This window comes from Alosa alosa, chromosome 9, assembly GCF_017589495.1.
Source record: "Alosa alosa isolate M-15738 ecotype Scorff River chromosome 9, AALO_Geno_1.1, whole genome shotgun sequence".
NCBI lineage: Eukaryota > Metazoa > Chordata > Actinopteri > Clupeiformes > Clupeidae > Alosa > Alosa alosa.
Window position 1 is genome coordinate 16,571,790 of NC_063197.1, and position 19,162 is coordinate 16,590,951.

The 19,162-nt window shown below is 42.9% G+C and overlaps 2 protein-coding genes across 6 annotated transcripts in view; one reads left to right on the plus strand and one right to left on the minus strand.

The window, feature by feature from the left end:
• The window catches only part of abca7 (ATP-binding cassette, sub-family A (ABC1), member 7), a 30,769-nt gene extending 14,489 nt beyond the window's left edge, over window positions 1-16,280 (plus strand). Inside the window, exons 22-51 of one of the 2 annotated variants that reach the window (XM_048253289.1) lie at window positions 53-192; window positions 735-872; window positions 1,096-1,322; window positions 1,558-1,615; window positions 1,845-2,047; window positions 2,987-3,101; window positions 3,238-3,261; window positions 3,627-3,772; window positions 4,281-4,405; window positions 4,877-4,981; window positions 6,794-6,986; window positions 7,111-7,205; window positions 7,318-7,350; window positions 7,458-7,563; window positions 7,708-7,782; window positions 7,892-8,061; window positions 8,671-8,848; window positions 9,713-9,828; window positions 10,224-10,368; window positions 10,624-10,747; window positions 11,061-11,190; window positions 11,490-11,613; window positions 11,809-11,871; window positions 11,969-12,075; window positions 12,347-12,488; window positions 12,741-12,875; window positions 13,065-13,168; window positions 13,287-13,379; window positions 13,713-13,956; window positions 14,355-16,280. In XM_048253289.1, the coding sequence (XP_048109246.1) occupies window positions 53-192; window positions 735-872; window positions 1,096-1,322; window positions 1,558-1,615; window positions 1,845-2,047; window positions 2,987-3,101; window positions 3,238-3,261; window positions 3,627-3,772; window positions 4,281-4,405; window positions 4,877-4,981; window positions 6,794-6,986; window positions 7,111-7,205; window positions 7,318-7,350; window positions 7,458-7,563; window positions 7,708-7,782; window positions 7,892-8,061; window positions 8,671-8,848; window positions 9,713-9,828; window positions 10,224-10,368; window positions 10,624-10,747; window positions 11,061-11,190; window positions 11,490-11,613; window positions 11,809-11,871; window positions 11,969-12,075; window positions 12,347-12,488; window positions 12,741-12,875; window positions 13,065-13,168; window positions 13,287-13,379; window positions 13,713-13,956; window positions 14,355-14,933 (4,237 nt within the window). In that variant the 3' untranslated portion in view covers window positions 14,934-16,280. The remainder of the gene's footprint in view (window positions 1-52; window positions 193-734; window positions 873-1,095; window positions 1,323-1,557; window positions 1,616-1,844; window positions 2,048-2,986; window positions 3,102-3,237; window positions 3,262-3,626; window positions 3,773-4,280; window positions 4,406-4,876; window positions 4,982-6,793; window positions 6,987-7,110; window positions 7,206-7,317; window positions 7,351-7,457; window positions 7,564-7,707; window positions 7,783-7,891; window positions 8,062-8,670; window positions 8,849-9,712; window positions 9,829-10,223; window positions 10,369-10,623; window positions 10,748-11,060; window positions 11,191-11,489; window positions 11,614-11,808; window positions 11,872-11,968; window positions 12,076-12,346; window positions 12,489-12,740; window positions 12,876-13,064; window positions 13,169-13,286; window positions 13,380-13,712; window positions 13,957-14,354) is intronic. The other variant, XM_048253290.1, reaches the window with a different exon arrangement.
• LOC125301039 lies at window positions 16,251-19,157 on the minus strand. Of its 4 annotated transcripts, none has more exons than XM_048253293.1 (5): window positions 18,965-19,157; window positions 18,136-18,826; window positions 17,873-17,955; window positions 16,628-16,692; window positions 16,251-16,515 (listed from the first exon to the last, which is right to left on the minus strand). In XM_048253293.1, the coding sequence occupies exons 2-4, from the start codon at window positions 18,814-18,816 to the stop codon at window positions 16,638-16,640; spliced, it is 819 nt and encodes a 272-aa protein (XP_048109250.1). In that variant the 5' UTR covers window positions 18,817-18,826; window positions 18,965-19,157; the 3' UTR covers window positions 16,251-16,515; window positions 16,628-16,637. The 4 variants fall into 4 exon arrangements, with proteins under 4 accessions (XP_048109250.1, XP_048109248.1, XP_048109249.1 ...); XM_048253291.1 differs by having other exon boundaries at window positions 16,642-16,692; window positions 18,965-19,154; XM_048253292.1 differs by lacking the exon at window positions 16,628-16,692 and having other exon boundaries at window positions 18,965-19,149.
• Window positions 19,158-19,162: the final 5 nt, after the last annotated feature.

Sequence of the window (19,162 nt, forward strand, 5' to 3'; positions counted from 1 at the left end):
GCACATCTCTCATGGTTTCCCATGGTCGCCTGACGCTAGACTGTGTTTTCAGCCTGACGGTGGAGGAGCATGTGTGGTTCTATGGCCGGCTTAAGGGCTTGGACAACACTGAGGTGTTGGAGGAGACGACCTCTCTGCTGGACGATGTGGGACTGCTGCACAAACGGCACGAGGAAACACGCAACCTGTCAGGTACACAGCTGTTCCATATCTTAAGTAGTGCATTTTGTTTTATTATGATGACTACTAACTCCTCACTCCCCTGAGCAAGTGGACTTTATGGTATATTGGGGAATTGTCCTTCATGTCCTACATAGAGTTTTTGAATGGCTGCCCTCTGGCAGGCGTCTGCGCTGTCCTTTGGCTAGGACTAACAGGAGGAAGGCTACCTTTACTTTTGAGGCTATTCATCTTTTGAACTTGAATGCTCCCAGCCCCCTCCTCCTCCATCTTCTGGGACTGACCCTCCCCCCCTTACACTCCTGTCTGTCCTGTTCTTTCTTTGTCTGTCCTGTTCTTTCTTTGTCCTGTCTTATATGTTGTGTTATGTCTTATATGTTGTGTTATGTGTTATATGTCACTATGCCTGCATAGGGATAAATTGCCCCTCAGGGATAAATAAAGTTTTTTTTTTTTTTTTAATTGAATTGTGTGCGTTTATATTTGCTTTGAGTGCTTTGTAAACCTGCTGGTTTATCCTGTGTGCTCCAATGTCTCTCTTGTCTCTTGTGCAGGGGGGATGAAGAGGAAGCTGTCCGTGGCCATTGCCTTCATCGGGGGCTCCAAGGTGGTGGTTCTGGACGAGCCTACTGCTGGAGTGGACCCCTACTCCCGTCGGGCCATTTGGGACCTGCTGCTCAAGTACCGCAAAGGTACTGTAAGAACCAATATACAATTCAGCCATTTTGAGTTATGAAAGCATTGGATTCTCATAGCATTTTCAGTTCAAAGTTGGAAAACTATGCCATGCAAACCCGATGTGTGTATCTTTACGATGTATGCAGTATAGATTGCACAGAATGTGAGATGAAGAATGTAAAGATCTCTGGCAGCATAAAGAGACAGTTAACCTGCGCTCATCGTTCTGTTTCTCAGACCGCACCATCATCTTGTCCACCCACTACATGGACGAGGCGGAGTTGCTTGGTGACCGCATCGCCATCATCTCCCAGGGGAAGCTGTGCTGCTGTGGAACGCCCCTCTACCTCAAGGCCAAACTGGGCACTGGCTACTACCTCACTGTGGTCAAGAAGGAGGTGGACAGCCGGACACCCAGCACTAGTACCAGCGCTGGAAAGCTCTCTCTACCTCCAGTGCCTAAGGTATTCACACAGGTTAATTAGCCATAGTTCACATGTAAGTCAGAACCATTTGGCAAAAATAGGGCAGCAACTACCTGATAAAACTTGGAAATAGGAAAATAGTCATATAAATTTGTATTTATCTAACTAATAAATAATACTATTACTAATACTAATAAATAAAAGAGTATTAGCTGCTTAGACTTATTGTGCATCCAGGTTACCTTAGTACTGATTTTGTCTCCACATGTTTCAGGACAGTGATTCATCCCTAAGTGACGACACTGGACTAGGAAGTGAGGAGAATGGCCCTGGTATGTCTTCTAAATTGTTCATTTTATGACGTGAAATATGACAGATTATATTACACTTTCTGATTCTCTGTATTCTGACATCCTGGGGTGCGTTTCCCAAAAGCATAGTTGCACCTGTTAGCAACTTAGTTGGTTGGCAATGGGAAATTGCATGCTTAGGGAAACGCACCCCAGTGTTTTTCCCCGCACTCCTAATGCTGTGTGCCCTCTAATCCCATCACCTGCGCAGACGTGCCCGCCCTTGTGGCGCTGGCGCAGCACCATATGCCCGAGGCGCGGCTGGTGCAGGACCTGGGCCGCGAGGCCATCCTGAACCTGCCGCACGGCGCGGCGGAGGACGGCAGCCTGGCGCTCTTCCTGTCCGAGCTGGAGAAGAGACAGGCGGACATGGGCATCACCAGCTACGGCCTGTCCGACACCACCCTGGAGGAGGTGAGCCCCGGCCACGGACATGTGACACACACGCACACGCACACACACACACATACACACTCGCACACACACACACACACATACACACACACACACACACACACATACTCACTCACACACACACACACACACACACACACACACACACACACACACACACACACACACACACACACTCGTAAGAAGGAGCACACTCTGAGGGCTATAAGAGGATTGGGTCTATCAGAGGCAGGTCAAGCAGTACCACCTATACTACACATTCAAAATCAACACATATGTAATCTGGTCTGGTTAAGCCTGGCTTTAACTTGCACTGTATTTAGATTGGTAGATCATTTGTGATTTTTGCACAGGTGTGATAATCAGCAGAAAGAGAGCAGGTCTTACCTGTGGAGTCGTGTTGTGGCTTGCCTGCCCATGAGACATGCTCATTAGGCAGTGACCGTGTGTGATATGGCAAAAGAACAAGAGGAATGTCAGTGTCAGTGTTATTGGGCATGAATTTGTGTTATAGCCTACTTTTTGTGTGTGTGTGTGTGTGTGTGTGTGTGTGTGTGTGTGTGTGTGTGTGTGTGTATGTCTGTGTGTGTGTGTGCATATTCAATTCAGGGGTCAGTTATGCCTTTAACTTCTGTAGAAGATTTCGGTATGTATTTATTATTTATTTCTGTATGTGACGCAAAGACATGCCACAAATCATTCCCAGTTGTCCTGTCAAATCAGCCATCTAGATACAGGATCGTTATATTGGACTTACTCAGACTAATGATTATGGCAGAATAGTAGTTGAGCTTCAAATTCTCAGTTGAAAATTAAAGTAAACTTACTATGTATTCACAGTGAGGAGTGACGAGTTAGTCGGAGCTGTGTTTTGACACCTGACAGATTTTGTTTGAACTTTTTGGTTGCTCTTCTGTTCCTGTGTCCACATGACACCAGATTTTCCTGAAGGTAGCGGAGGAGACGGGGGTAGATGTGGACCCCGCTGAGCCTGAGAGACCGCCCTCATCACCACGGCAACGACGAGCTGAACCACCTGAAGAACGAGAGCCAGGTAAACATCATCATCCACTCAACGCTTTCATCCCCCTATGTTTGTGTGTGTGTGTGTGTGTGTGTGTACACCCGTACATCATGTTTGTTCCAGATCTGCACTGACTTGCATCTTTCTCTCTGTATGACTTTCCAAGGGAGGAAACGACCACGCAAGCAAGGTACAAGCCTCTGCGTGGTGACCTGTGTAAATAAAGCCAATCCCTTCCTATCTCTTCTGTGTGTGCTGTGCTGTGCTGTGCTGTGCTGTGTGTGTGTGTGTGTGTGTGTGTGTGTGTGTGTGTGTGTGCGCGCGCTCAGTAACTCAGATCCAGACTTTAGGTGACTGACCCTTGGCCTCTCAGGCCTCCTATCCTCCAGTGTAGTAGTAGGCACACACTGCTGCAGTGTGTGCAGTGGAAGGGATTTGCCGTGTGATTTCAGCTCGTTTGGTTGAACTTGTGTTCGAATGGTCAGTGAGTGGAGGTCAACAAAAAACGCCCGTCTTTGTTCTCATGTTTCCACACTCTTTTCCTTTTCCCTCTAGAGCCCAAGGAGACAGACCTGCTGAGCGAGGAAGGGCGAGGCGGTGACCCGTCCACTGGCTGGTGGCTCACCTGGCAGCAGCTGCGGGCGCTCTTTGTCAAGAGGTGGCTGTACGCCCGGCGGAGCCGCAGAGGTTTTCTCGCTCAGGTGTGTCCAGGTGGAGCGGATGATGCGCAGTCTCAGGAGGGCCAGGGGTTTTGGGCTAGGCTGGGTGATGTTGTTCCTGGGACCACATGTTGTGCTTCATTGCTTTTCCATTTGACCTAAAGATAGAAGAGATTTCTGAATAATGGTGTGGGACTTCTCTCAACTGGACTACTTCACTGTGCTTTGATGTGGATGTGCTAAATTGATGTATAGTAGCCTACATCATAGGTATTGTTTTAGTTCTAAATGTCTAAAGTTCTAAACACATAAGTATGACTATATAATGCAGAACTGTCCCATTATTGTAAGCCGGTTTATTTGTTTGTTTATTAAGTTTATTTTTAACTGGGGCCATGTACAAAAATGTGTTAATCACAGAGGGGGGATGTTTTGTACCAGATTTAGCTATTAGCTCATTTCCATCTGCATTCTCTGGGCAGTCCCTGTTGTGTTAGTCCAGTCAGAGATGGGTCTCTTGTGTAAATGACGTGTTGTGCCCCTCTTCCAGATCGTGCTGCCTGCCTTGTTTGTCCTCGTCGCTCTGTTCTTCAGTCTGCTCGCCCCACCCTTTGGGAAGTACCCGGCCCTGAAGCTGCAGCCCTGGATGTACGGAGAGCAATACACATTCTACAGGTAAGGCCAAGGTTAAGAGAGCAGTACATTTTCTACAGGTCAGTAAGATATTCTAAAGAAACGTTCTAACAGGTTACATGGTTCTATTGCTGAAAGAGAGAATGAATGAGAGAAAAGTTCGGCAAAGAAGTTATACCTTGCAATGAGAAAGGCAGCACAGTGGGGAAACTGCTCTACAGATATGGTCTTGATTCAAAAGAGAAAAAGAACCCAGCACTGCATTTCCTGGTCTCAAGAACAAGAGGCTTGCACTCAGCCAAGGCAGCCATCACAGGGGCTTTCCTACTGGAAATTGCATGGTCCCAGGAGAGGAAGGAAAGCCAGTCATGGCGGGCCTTGTGGCTGTCTATAAACAGGAAATATGTAGACTAACACAATGACATGATCCCTTTCTACTGTGTTAAAAATGCTTCACTGACTACAGATACATGATATAACATGATATGTCGGTTCTGTCTTTTAAATAAACAGCAATGACGCACCAACGGACCCAGAAATTCAGAACCTCCTTGATGCCTTGCTTGACCCTCCAGGTTTTGGGACCAAATGCATGGACTCGGAGATGGATACGGACGTGTAAGCAGCTTTTGTTGTATTTGACTTTTCCATCTAGTGAGACGATACTCACAAAAGAAACTCAAACTGTCTTTTGATGCCATATATCTATCTTTCAATCAATCTGTCTATGGGCCTACCCTTTTGAGCCCATTATCTCGGCAATGGCAACTCTGCAGTTACAGGTGCAACTTTTTCATCCTCTTTTTAAAGATATCATCTTTAAGAAGTATTTATAGTAGATGATGCAGTCATTGTTTATGTAAGGAGAATGAAGCCAAAATGTTTTTCCTGTCCTGTCATAAGAGGAGGAGACCATAAGAAATTAGAAGAGTTAAGGCCCCAACTGACCGCTGGGATGAGGGAATGAGGTGTCCTCTAGTAGCCTCCTGAATTATGCCTCTCACCTCCATCAGTCTGTTTTCCTTACTGCATTAAAAACATCATATCTTTAATCATTACTAATTTATCCAACATACATACAAAGTATGGCATACTGTAACACATGACACATTGTATTACATGACCATAGCTTTTAATAATAAAGCTCAATAACAGACATCTAAATAGCAAGCAGTTAACCTGGACATCAAAATTCAGGCATGAAAACTCCTCACCTTTCGGCGAAATTCGCCGTTTTGAATCCAAAATAGGGGACTTACGTGGTTCGCGCAGATCCGATGAGAAAATATTGTGGTGTTGGGGGTATGGGGTTACAACTGACTTTACAAATCACGCGCAGACGCGAACGCATCTTGATGCGTTGTAAGACAAGAGCCCAATTAAAAACTTGTCTGATCCAGCAACGACTATGTGAGGAGAGATGCTTATTGATGTCACAGGTGGGCTAGTTGAAACGTTCAACTTCTGTCAGAAAAAGACGTTGAGATTGGTGTAGCAACGTAGCATAGGCTGTTGTCAAAGTTAGCAATATTGGACAGAAATATAGATTTATATATAGAATAACGAGTTCATTTGATGAAGAATATGTGCAGTTTGAGCCATGTAGATCGACAAAAGGTGAAGCAAATAGGCATACTTTATCAGTACAGCAAAGGCTAATGTGAATAACTAATTAGTTTAATTAAATGCTCCTAAACTGGGCTGGTGCGTTTTGTCGAGTTCAGAGACAAACACAGTGGCCTGACACACTAGCACAATGCCACAATCTGTAAGTAGCCTAGCTGCAGGTTAAAACATTTCAAACCAATTTTACAAATTAAAGCCTAGTCTACCCTACCCAAGTTTATTTATTACCTGGTTTGGTCCAACAAATATTCAGACTTATTCTAATAGTCTACTATGAAGTGTCCATTAGGCCTATGAAATCTTCAGAAATGTCTGATAACTTCAGGCACAAAGAAAGAAAGAAAACTCATGTAGATTACTGAGGAGGAGAGGAGGGCCAGGCTGAAGCATGTTGCCAAACAGCGCAAGTGGGCCCAAGCCAAAAAGAAGAAATAATAAGTATTTTTTTGTAAAAATTAGTAATTTTGTAGTTTGTTTTCTTCATAAATCTCTGGTTTTAGGCAACTTCATACTCCATGGAAGCTATGCACTATTGGCAACAATGTCACTCGCGCTTGTTTTGCTATGAAACGGCCATTTCCCTCTTCGCGCACCCTTCTCACCTTTTTCACCCCTGACCCGTTTTCATGCCTGAAAATTGATTTTTGAATGTGTCTGGTTTAGATCATTCAATCGGAAGCTCCAAAGGCATTTTGAATAGCAGAAGCAAGATCATGTAATTAACATACATGTTTCCGTATGTGTGTGTGTGTGTGTGTGTGTGTGTGTGTGTGTGTGTGTGTGTGTGTGTCTGTGTGAATGCAGGAACTCCACCTGTAGCCAGGAGCTGGGCTCCAGGTTCATGCGTCCTCAGATCCCGTACTCCACGTGGCAGCTGATGGTGAAGGGCAACTGGACGGCGGCACAGCCCTCTCCTGAGTGTGAGTGCAGCTCAGAGGAGGTGCGCCGCATGCTGCCCGACTGCCCAGAGGGAGCCGGAGGCCTGCCCCCACCCCAGGTCAGACACAAACACACACACACACAAACACACACACACACACGAGTGGATAGACAGATGCCCTACAGTTGCCCTACAGTTGATTACTATGTCTTATTCATAATCTTGACTATGTGCATCACAGATAAAGCGACTCACTGGAGACGTCCTGCAGAACCTGACTGGTCGTGACATCTCAGATTACCTGGTGAAGACTTATCCCCAGATTCTTAAGAAAAGGTTTGATCCAGATTTGTGCCTGTTGTCCATGTCTAATTGTATTGTAGTATATAATATAATTTTCTAATTAGCATTCTCATTTGCTTTTGTTCACATATTTGGCATCTACCAGTATGAAGACCAAGAAGTGGGTGAATGAGTTTAGGTGAGTTTTAGAGGTGCCAAACAATCTCTGAATCTGGTCCTCTACTGATGTGATACGATATCATTCTAAGTGGACCAAGGAGGACAAACTTGTGCCTTCCTTTGTAGGTATGGAGGCTTCTCTCTGGGTGGGAAGGCCTCACAGCCCATTCCAGAAGGGCACTACCTGGATGAGCCTGTTATGGCCATCAGATCACGCTACAGAGTACCAGAGGTATCTACTAAACAGCAACAGCTAGCATCTTTAGCAGCTGTGTTTGTCACTTAGTTCATGACAGTTGGTGCCTTTTTTAGTTGATTTTGATTCTTCTAGTTTTTATTTTCTTATCGTGTACTCTCTCTTGTTTGGTGTCCACAGAACAGTTCCTTTGACAAACTCCTCCATAGACTGCCAGGTTTTCTGAGTGGCCTGAACCGCGAGCAGAACGTAAAGGTAATCCGCCACGGATGAGCCTTGTCGACCGAGATCAGCCTTTTTCCTGCCGTGAGTTGGCAAAGTGCTCGCTGGCTTGACGTTAATCCTTATCCTCTTCCTCTGCCAGGTGTGGTTCAACAACAAGGGGTGGCATGCCATGGTATCCTTCGTCAACGTGCTGAACAACGGGCTCCTGCGCGCCAACTTGCCACCCGGTGTGGACAAGAGGCTCTATGGCATCACAGCCTACAATCACCCGCTCAACCTCACAAAGGAACAGCTCAGTGAAATGGCCCTGTAAGCATTCACCTTATCTTGTCTGTGGTTTGTGTGTGACTTTCCTTTTAGCTTTGTCCTTCTTCCTGTCGCTTGCATTCTTTCTACTGTTATCTGGCCCTTAGCTATCACAGTCATCTGAGAGCAGTATCTGTGTCTCTTGGGGGGATCACAGCTCAGCTGGGCTTGCACTCAAAATAGGCCAGCTTGACATATTTATAATGCAAAGACCAAGAAGCCATGTGGGTGTATTTCATTATTATTTATAGGTATGTGTTGGTTTATAGTTTTACTCTTACTCTACGTTATGAGATGAATGCAAGTGTATGTGAATGTTGTTAGGAATGTGCTGTGGCATAAAAATGTTATAGACTTAAAGTGGGGTAGAGGAGCACACCATTTGAAACCACAAAAAGTCCAGAAGCTGTTGATGTAAAAGTAATACTGAGAGTTCCTGCTAAAACAGGAAACTATTGGTTTAGAACAATTTTGTCATACGATGTAGGTAATGATGCTGTGGGGAGGGTAACCTTTCACTGTAAATTAATTGTGCAAAAAAGATATTGATAAGATACAGACATCTACTGTTCTAACATTTTAACTTTCTAACTATTATCTACTTATGACCAGGATGACTACCTCTGTGGATGTTCTGGTGTCTATCTGCGTCATATTTGCCATGTCTTTTGTGCCGGCGAGTTTTGTGCTCTTTCTTATTGAGGAACGTGTCAGCAAAGCCAAGCACCTGCAGTTTGTCAGTGGAGTGAAACCAATCCTGTACTGGCTGGCCAACTACACCTGGGACATGGTCAGTTTACTAAGGCTCATAACTTGCTAGTCATCAATGTTCAACATCACTGCTACATTGTTGCAGGATTTTTTTTATGAAAATGGCATGATTGGAAAATTACCAAATGCTGAAACACGACAAAGGGTTTGTTCAGACTAGTGTTATTTTTTTGAAGCTGCCGGCATCCGTTTTACATTATAATCCTATGGAATACACAGTGTTTTCAAAAAACTCCTCAGTTTTTTTTTTTTTTTTTTAAACGCTTTGCCGGCGTTTTTTTCTTCAGCTCAGAGCATCTTTTTGACGTAGGAAAAAACACCCTACTTCACACAATTTCTTGACAGCTGACCAATTACAAGCTGAGTGGCGCAACTGGTAACATCGCCCATACCATATTCGGGTCCACGTGCCCATGGGGACCCGAGTTCGAGTCCGACCAGTCATTTTCTGGTCCCACCCCATCTCTCTCTCCCGTTTGCTTCCTGTCACTCTCTACTGTCATGTCTGATTAAAGGTGTTATACATACAGTATATACAACAATTACAAGCTGAGTAATGAGACATTCGTATCCAGCAGAACTGGAGACGGTAGAAGTGAAGAAACCTATTACAATCGACTTTGAGCACAATGATGTGAGAGTTAAACTGTATCACCATATTCTTTTATGCAGCTAAATTGTCAAAAAAGAAGCCTAGTCTGAACATAGCCTAAGATAACATACTGTGAAAGAAAAACTGTGAAACAAACATACTGGAAATCTTCAAACTTTTACATTTATAGTCATTACGTTACTTTTGACAGCATACATTACTACACGGTTATAACTGTAGCCGTCTCTAAAACATAGCGGCGCAATAACAAGTGTGCAATTTCTCTTGCAGCTGAACTACTCTGTGTCAGCCACCATGGTGGTGCTCATCTTCATCGGCTTTCAGCAGCAGTCCTACGTCTCTGAGACCAACCTGCCCGCCCTCGTCCTGCTGCTTTTGCTCTATGGGTGAGAGACTCACCATCACCATCCCACTAGACAGACAGGAAATCATCAGAGATGATGACTGCTCTGTCTCATAATATTGATGATGTTCAGTTTCTCTACATGCACATTCTTATAAATGTTCTAACTTACTAATGTTTTAACTATACTTACATGTATATACTTTATTTACTCTACTCCCAACTTTTCTATCAAGTTGTGGTAGCACAATAATATAGAACAAAATGCGGTCAAGGTGTATGTTTATGCTGCATTTTACAACGGCATCGAATATGATTCAGCCAATCACAATCAAGGACCGGAACTATCAGTTTTAGAATTACTATTATACTTATATACTATATTTATAGCAACACACAGTCCTATGACATAACAGTGACCCCTGACCCTTTCCACAGCTGGTCCATCACACCGCTCATGTACCCAGCATCTTTCCTGTTTGAGGTGCCAAGCACAGCCTACGTGGTCCTTACCTCCGTTAACCTCTTCATTGGGATGAATGGTAGCATTGCCACATTTGTCCTCGAGCTGTTTGTGGATGAGGTATGTGGATGATGATGGGGGATGTGGGTGATACTCCCCGAGTTCTAAGTATAATGAAGTTTGTGCATTACATCACATTTGTCTCCCAAATTTACTTTTTTTCAGTATGTGTAAATGTTTGTGCCAAGTAATTGGGTTATCTTTGTGCTGGGTCAAATGTACTAAGTCCTCCGTGGGGTCAGTGTGTTTTCACATTCCTTAGATGCCGCGGAAGTAACTCTCCGCTTCCTCCTGTTTTATGTGTCTGCTTCCCAGCATTTAAATTACGTCAACAAGATTCTGAAGAAGGTCTTCCTGATTTTCCCACACTTCTGCCTGGGTCGAGGGCTCATTGACATGGCGAAGAATCAGGCCATGGCCGATGCATTTCAGAGACTCGGTGAGCCATGAAACAAAGTGTTCTCTAACAACTCCGATTTAGAAGATGCCTAAGGGCAGATTACTGAAAAGTTGTGTTGTGAAAAGTAGGTGTTCAACCCAAGAACTGGTTAAGTGATTAAAGTTGATATGACTGGTTAACATTTCTTGTCTAATGAGCAGCCAGGTTTAAGGTGGCAGAGGAGGCTGCTGTAGTTTATCACCATTATACCCCTATATGTCTGCACTGTCTCATGACTACCCTGTGTTTTCATGTTGTTGTGTCAAAATTAGTCTGCAAGTTTTTCTTACTTTAGTATTTTCTTTATCTGCAGGTGCCAAGCAGTCACTGGATCCACTGGCGTGGGATTTTGTGGGGAAGAACTTATTTGCAATGGCGGTTGAAGGAGTGGTGTTCTTCATATTCACTATTCTACTACAGTATGGCTTCTTCTGCAAATTCAGGTACAATAGGCATCTGCTAGCATCTTTAATAGTATACCAAACAACAGGCATCTACTGATTGGTACAATTGTATACCATGCCAAAAATAGTTTCAAACCATGACCTGCCTTTAGGCCTGTTTATCATTAATTAACACACATACTTAAAAATCTGTCGATACTAACTGTGTCACAGTATAGAATGGAATAGAATATACTTTCCATAACACTCAACAAATATGTGCTATTCATCTGGTGATACCAGATACACTGTTCCTAATGTGACGTTTCCCTGTATCCTCCATTTCTCTTTGGGCCCAGGCCCTGGTCTGACCCAGTGCTGCCCCCTCTTGGCCCAGAGGATGATGACGTTGCCAAAGAAAGAGACAGAGTACGCAACGGGAGAGCACAAGGAGACATACTGTGCATGAAAGACCTGAGCAAGGTATGCACATAAAAAATATAACATGGGCAATTTAGAAGTTTATGTCTTATTTTTGATGGAATGTAATTTACAAATCCACTGTTACTGTTAGAAATGCAACCACTAACACAACTGCAGATGTTGTGTCTGGACACCAAATTGCCTCTTAATAATACCCTGTGGTATAGCTGACAAACAGTCTTTGTGGTCGTGCAGATATACAAGGCAGGGAGGAAGCCAGCCGTGGATCGCCTGTGTCTGGGGATCCCTCGTGGGGAGGTGAGTGACTGCTGCATTCTACTTTCTCTCTCTCTCTTTCCTTTCATAAACTCGGTATCATTCATGTAGAAAAGTCTGTTCATGTCTTCTCTGTCAGTGCTTTGGTCTACTCGGAGTAAACGGTGCTGGAAAGACAACAACATTCCGCATGCTGACAGGAGACACCACTATCACCCATGGAGAAGCTTATCTTAATCAGTTCAGGTACTGAATATCACGAGCACTGACAGGAGTTGCTTTACATCTCTTCGGTCACTCATTCAGTACACTTATCCAACTTTTTTTTTTAAAGGTTTTGTCCTAGGCATCATATCTCATCGTATCATGTATTTTAAATGCTGTCAAATTGCAAGTGTAGGACTTTGTGATATGTGCACATAAGATTGACTACACTACTTCCGGACCCAGAGTATGAAGCATGTGTTGGATGTGACCCTGATCAGCAGTCTAAGGCGTATTGTTTTTGTAACCCCAGCGTGCTGACTGAGATGGAGCGGGTCCATCAGCTCATGGGCTACTGCCCACAGTTTGACGCCATCAGTGACCTGCTCACAGGTCGGGAGCACCTGGAGTTCTACGCCCGTCTGCGGGGGGTTAAGGAGGAGAACGTGGCAAAGGTGCGGATGGGTTTGTTATCCGTGAGAGGAGATGGTGCTATGATGAGAACTAGATCAACATGTTTTTTTGTATGTGCATGTCCAACATTAGTGTTGCATTTACTGAGTAGTTAAGAAGAGGTGTGGGTCTGCACGCTTCAAATCAGATTATGTTGAGATAGGATGAACATGTAGAGCAGATAAACACTGACATTGTCCGATATACTGCAGATAAAAAGTGAAACTCTGACTGGACGTTTTTCTTTCCGTCAGGTGGCCGACTGGGGCGTGCGGAAGCTGGGTCTGATTCAGTATGCTGAGCAGGAAGCAGGAGGCTACAGCGGGGGAAACAAACGCAAACTCTCCACTGCCATTTCCCTGATTGGAGCTCCTCCAGTGATATTCCTGGTAAGCCCATGATGATCTACAAAAATCAGAAAATATATACAAAATATATGTAATATATTACAATAATATCCAAAATTTGAAGGCAAAGAATACTGTTTTTTCTTTTTCCAGGAAGTTATATTATGTGTTGTGTGTGGGCTAATCAAATAAGGTGTAGTGAGATGAAATGTGGTCCTTTGTGCATGTCAGGATGAGCCGACCACGGGCATGGACCCCAAAGCCAAACGTTTCCTTTGGAACTGCATCCTGAGTGTCATCAAAGAAGGCAGAGCTGTGGTGCTCACCTCTCACAGGTAGATATGCATCCCCATGCATTGTCAGGGTCTCCAAAAACCACAGATTAGTAATGTTTTGACTGAAAGACTAGTGTTGTTGCATAATGACTTAATCTATCACCGCTTGCTTCCTTAGCATGGAGGAATGTGAAGCCCTATGCACTCGGATGGCCATCATGGTGAATGGCAGGTTTCGGTGTCTGGGGACAGTGCAACATCTCAAGAACAGGTAGAAATGTACCATTATCCATCTGTATTGTTGCCAAGCTAGTGCATCCCAAAATTCTGTTGAGCCTTTGTAGAATCCCTGTTTTACTCCAAATGCAGCATAATTGACGTGACTGTTCATTTTAAACTTCATAAGAAGTTTGGCGAATTGATATACAAGTGCAATGCAGCCCAAAAACTGAACTACTTCATGGGTGTGCAAAAAATTGACATTCTAAAGAACACATCACAATGGAAAATTCAAAGAAGCAGTGGTATGAGTTATAATTCAACTGTAATATTGATTATACAAGTGCGACTCGCTCTCATCTCCCTGCTCTCTTGTCTCTGTCAGGTTTGGGGATGGCTACACGATAATCCTGCGGCTCTCCATGCCCTCACAGGAGCCCTGCCTGGTGGACTCCTACCTCAAACGGGCTTTCCCGGGCATCGAACTGAAGGAGAAGCACCAGAACGTCCTGCAGTACCAGCTGCCTTCTCATGCATGCTCTCTAGCCTACGTCTTTGACGTGCTCTCCAACAACTACGAGGAGCTGGGCGTGTCGGACTACTCTGTCTCTCAGACCACTTTGGATCAGGTGAGTGAGATGAGAGCCAGATGTTCCTTACAGAGTTGTCTTCAGCTAGGCCAGTTGAGGATTTGTTTGCATATGCAGGTTTTTATAATGAAATGTATATATTTGAATGAAATTAGCCATTGAAATCTACCTGTTTGGTGATTTAAAATGACAAAGGATACAGCATTCTTTGTTTATTAACACTTCTGTATAAAAGGTTGGTTTGGCACGTTACTCATCAAGGCATCTATATGTGTACAAGTGTAAAGTGAAAGTTTTACCTGCATGCAGTTTTCTCTGTAATGTTATTTTTCACCCTGCTTACAACCATAACAGTTCTATATTATTAATTGAATATTACTGAATATTAAATTGGTCACAGGGATACATAAGAACACTTTTCTCATCCTCTCTTACAGGTTTTTGTTAACTTCGCGAAAGAACAGAGTGATGATGACCAGCTCAGAGAGGTGACAGTAAATGGTGCTGTTCAGACCACTCAAACCAGCCGGCTGCTACCAAGCCAACCAATTCAGCCAATAACCAGTGGACCCACGTCACCAACCAGGTCACAGACAAGCCAGTCTTCCCCACAACACAAGGCAGCTGTCACTAGCCAGTCGTCATCTCCCACCCGCGAACCCAGCCGGTCAGCGTCACCGAGCCAGAGCTCTCACGCTGGCCAGTCCTCTTCACCAGTCAGGGCAGCTCAACCTAGCCAGTCACCGACACTCAACGTGGCAGCTCGACCATCCCGGTTACCCACCCCGAGTAGGGCAGCTCAACCCACCGGATCTCCCAAATCGCCTGGGTCTGGGGTCAGAGAAGGTCACTCCGATGGGGTAAAAAACAAGGGCAAGGACATCCCAATGACAAGACTACCAAAGGCCAAGAAAGAGTCTTCAGGCGACAAGTCAAAACATAAAGGAGAGGCCTCTGGCAGTAAAGATCCCACCAAACTTTTCATGGTTGCAACCACACAAGACAGTGAGGTCTGAGGAGAGCAGCCTGGCTGTGGTTTAAAGGCTTGTGGAAAAACGGACAAAATGGGTCGTCTGTCAGGGGGTGGGAGCCCTCCAAAGTTTTAGGTCTGGTGCCTTGTTCATTATCCATCATCGCTGTGCTCCATATCACTGTGTTCCCCCTGGCTCTTTAAGGCCATTCATGTAGTTGTAACAATTTATTGATAAATCCTATGTGGAAATCTTCTACTACGATTTCAGGAGGAAAAATGACTCATACATCCGCATGCTGCAAACAACTACCAATGCATTCCCCAAAATCCCAGTCTGTTTGTTACTGAATGTTTCCATAATCAATCTGATGCACTTTGAAACAGTAAATGATGTGCACTATCTGACAGTTTATTTTTATTTTACTGTAACTATTATGCTGGGTTTTCTTATTACTTCTGGCCTATATGTACACAATTGTGTACAACTGATGTATAGCTTATTTTAAAGTAGTACTTATGTGACACACACACACACACACACACAGCTTTTTTCACTTACCTCCAATATGGTTGATAAACTTAAATGTGGTGTCCAAATTTTGCCTCTTAGGACCGTATGCCAACACTTTTTATGCAAAGTATTATGAGCGCCAAATGGCATTGTTTGACTAATATTATTTGTCAAAAAAAAGTATCAGTTACATTAAATTAATCGACATCATCATGAGAATCAACTCTACCTTTCAAGACAGTCAACTTATATTGGTGTTGGCAGGGTAAGACCAAAATGTATTTAAACTTTTACGTTGTGGCATTTAGATTTTACAAATCATGGCATTATCACATACTATGTGAGATATCATGTAAAAAATAGTCTACTGGACTGTTTCACAACTCACTGTGTTTTAGGCTATGGTAATGACTTCCGCAGTTTACATTGTTAGCATTGTTAACCATTGTTAGCTTACATCAAAGATCTGTGACAAGTGAGCAAGATTTGGACATGAAACATAATCTTGATGGATATGTGAATTGAGGGGGAAATTTGGGTAAACCACTTCTGCTAAACTACTCCACTAAAACACCGCCTTCATTAGGTCAGTTTTGATATGTTTATTTATTTTTTATCTATTTTTTCTCAGTTTCATGAGTGTCAGATGAAAGGTAAACCCTATGCGCTGCATAATGCTGCACTCTTTTTTTTGGAAAACAAGATCTGTTACCATGTCAAGCTGCGTTAGCATGTGAAGACATAAAATAGAATGTATTGAAGGACAATGTGTTTAAATAGTAATATATACTTGACTGTGGCTGTAGTAATTTATCTGTGTTCAGAAAGTATGTCTATATGGAAAGAATATTTATGAATAAATATTTAATACTCAAAACATTTTCTGGAGTCATGTTTGCGTTTGTTTTCTGTGTTAGTGAGTATACAGGTTCAATGTAGCTTTCATTTGTTGACAGACCAGGGAAAATTATGTGTTTCCTTATGAAAGCGGAGGATAGCGAGCTGATTCACATTCTTCTCATGGAGAGGAGGACTGCAAGATATCCTGGCCGACATCTCAGACATCTCCCTTTGAGCTTGGGGTAGCTTGATCTCAGGAAGTTTTATTTTGCCCCTGAAGAAAAATGGGAACATTTCTAAATTTCAGAAGTAGTTTATGACAATATTTACAATAATTAAAAGCTTCTAATCAACTGGAAATGTGACAAACATGCTAGGACAAATACCCATGGTATCTTACCCCCACGCACAGTATGGAGGATGGTAGAGGCAAAACATTCCATAAGAACCACTGTTGGAGAGTTACAGAAAAAAATCCCCCCAAAAAATCATCAAAAGGGACCTCACTGCTAATAGATTATTTAGAGGGCATGCCAAGTAAAGCCTTTCCAGTCATTTAATTACACATGTAAACGTAGTTACTGGAGTTAGTACAATCTGGGCAGATGTTGTTCAAAGATGAAGTGTCTAAAAACCTCTTGGTTTATATGTCATAGGAACATATTAGAATCTGTTTTATTGTCAAAGGGAGGCTTAAGAAGGTTTTACAAGCTGGGGGGCCAATTATTGTGGGCAACATGTTTTTGAATATTTTATATATTTAGTCAACTTACCAAAGGTGCCAATAATTCTGAAGGTACTGTATCTATCTATCCAATCACAGTAACGAAAATACATTGTTTATACTGTATTCTTGTATGTAAGATTTTTTTAAAAGAGCTTTGCTTACCAATATTCACTGTCAGGGCATTGTATGCCATAGGCAAATACGACAATAATGTGCAGTATGTCACCTTGTCAAGCTCCTGACAAAACTTTATCTAGTCAAATCTGATCATGAAGTAGGCTACAACTTTTAAAAAGTCTCCTAAGCTTTTACAGGTCAGAACACTATCTTCAAAGCCAGCCAGAGGTGCTGTTAACTAAATTGATCTAGGATAATTGTTTTTCAGTTGCCTCCAAATGTAACTCAGTGTGCTCAGCCAAATTGAGGTGGCTTGTGGAAGCAAATTAGTTTGGATGTTCCTCAGTTAGGGTCTGCAGTTGCACTTAGGCCCTCACTGGGGCAATCAACCAAAATTGCCCTGTCATCTCTCTGGTCAGTCTGACCCTGCTTTTCTCTACTTTGCTGAAAACTAAACAAAATCTTCATTTACTCTATCAAACCTCCATGATGACTACATGTCCACCTCCACTACCTTTTCCACATGGTTCCGATCTAGTCCAGAGTTGAAAATGTTTTTTGGCTAAACTTAATTTAATTGATAACTAATTTTGGATGTCTCCATTATTTAACTATACAATAATTCTGTGTGGAGGATAAGTGGACTTTGTTTAATGGAAAAAAATAATTAGTTGCAAATGTTGAGGATCAACACACACTAATATCAATTCCAATAAATACATTATCCTGGCCCACCCATCAAACAAAGTATTTTTTTTTATTGAATTCTTCTCAGAAACCCACTCACCTGTCCAGTTGCCTTTCCACTCTCTCAATGAGCATTTGGATGCTTGAAACAGAAATGTCAGGGAGCTGCAACTGTGGTGCCATCTGCAAACAGGCAGCAAATCGATACATCACAATTATAATTAGTTGTATTTACTTTTCATCAGTGAAACGCAAACCATCTTTCATGGCCTGTCATGACTTTTCACATGCAACACCTAAAGCAAGGTAAGACTAAACCTACAAGGTAATCTCAATATTAGAAGATAACATCAAAGTGCATACATTTTGGCTCAGGATATTCTTGATGGCATCAGTCTTCAGAAATCTTGGCTTTGTCTCTTCATATTCCAATTCTATTTTTGATTTAGCATGAGCAAAATCCAGAGGATGTTTTTCTGAAACATCAATGTGTGGCATTGTGCAGCATGGTTTTATGCATTTATCAAAGTTAGATGCTGATGGCAGAATGGATGATTTCAGTGGAGGCAGCACGATTTTATTACTCCCCATTATAGGTTTATTCACTTGGTGTAGTTTTAGTTTTTTATTAATAGTCATAGACTTGACTTCTTTCAAATGTTTATCAGTTTTTATTTCATTTGAGAGTCCGATTTCTGTCATTTTCAGATCATCATAAGATATTTCATGTTGGTCCATTTTAAGGGGCTCAACAGCCATGGAGAGGACAGGCCAAAGGTCGACAGATATTTTCAAAATTGAGGAGCCACTTTTGTCGCCAGATGGATTCACTGACTGAGACTGCTGTGAGGGCCTGCTGGTAGGGCTATTTGAGTCCTTTGGCATCAGGTGTGTTTTAACCGAGCCGTTTCGCCGTTTAGTTTTCATCTTCGGTACACATTTGATTGATTCCACCATCATTAAATCACACACAAATTTACTTGGACCAAAAGGTACTTGAGACTCCACGGTTTCTTTCAAACGCTCTCCCTTCCTTCTCTGCATTATTTTATACCTGGAGACACAGTCGACAAGAAACAATAAACGTCCGAATACGAATAAATGACAATAGAATCCACAACTGTACAGAAAGGCGGCTACACATTAGCAAGCCTAGTAGGCTGTCCTAGCTTTATTTACTTAATGTACTTACCCCGTCGCCTAAAGCCATTGATCGTCAATGTGATTAACCAAAAAATATGTGTTATTTAAGTTTTTGTGCCTGACCGTTTAATTCATCTGAAGTAAGATGTTTTCAAAGAAAGAACGATGCATAGGTCGCTGCAAGGCACCTGATCACGCAACTTTTCTCCATAACACAGTTCACTTGGACGCACAGCCTCGTTCTGAA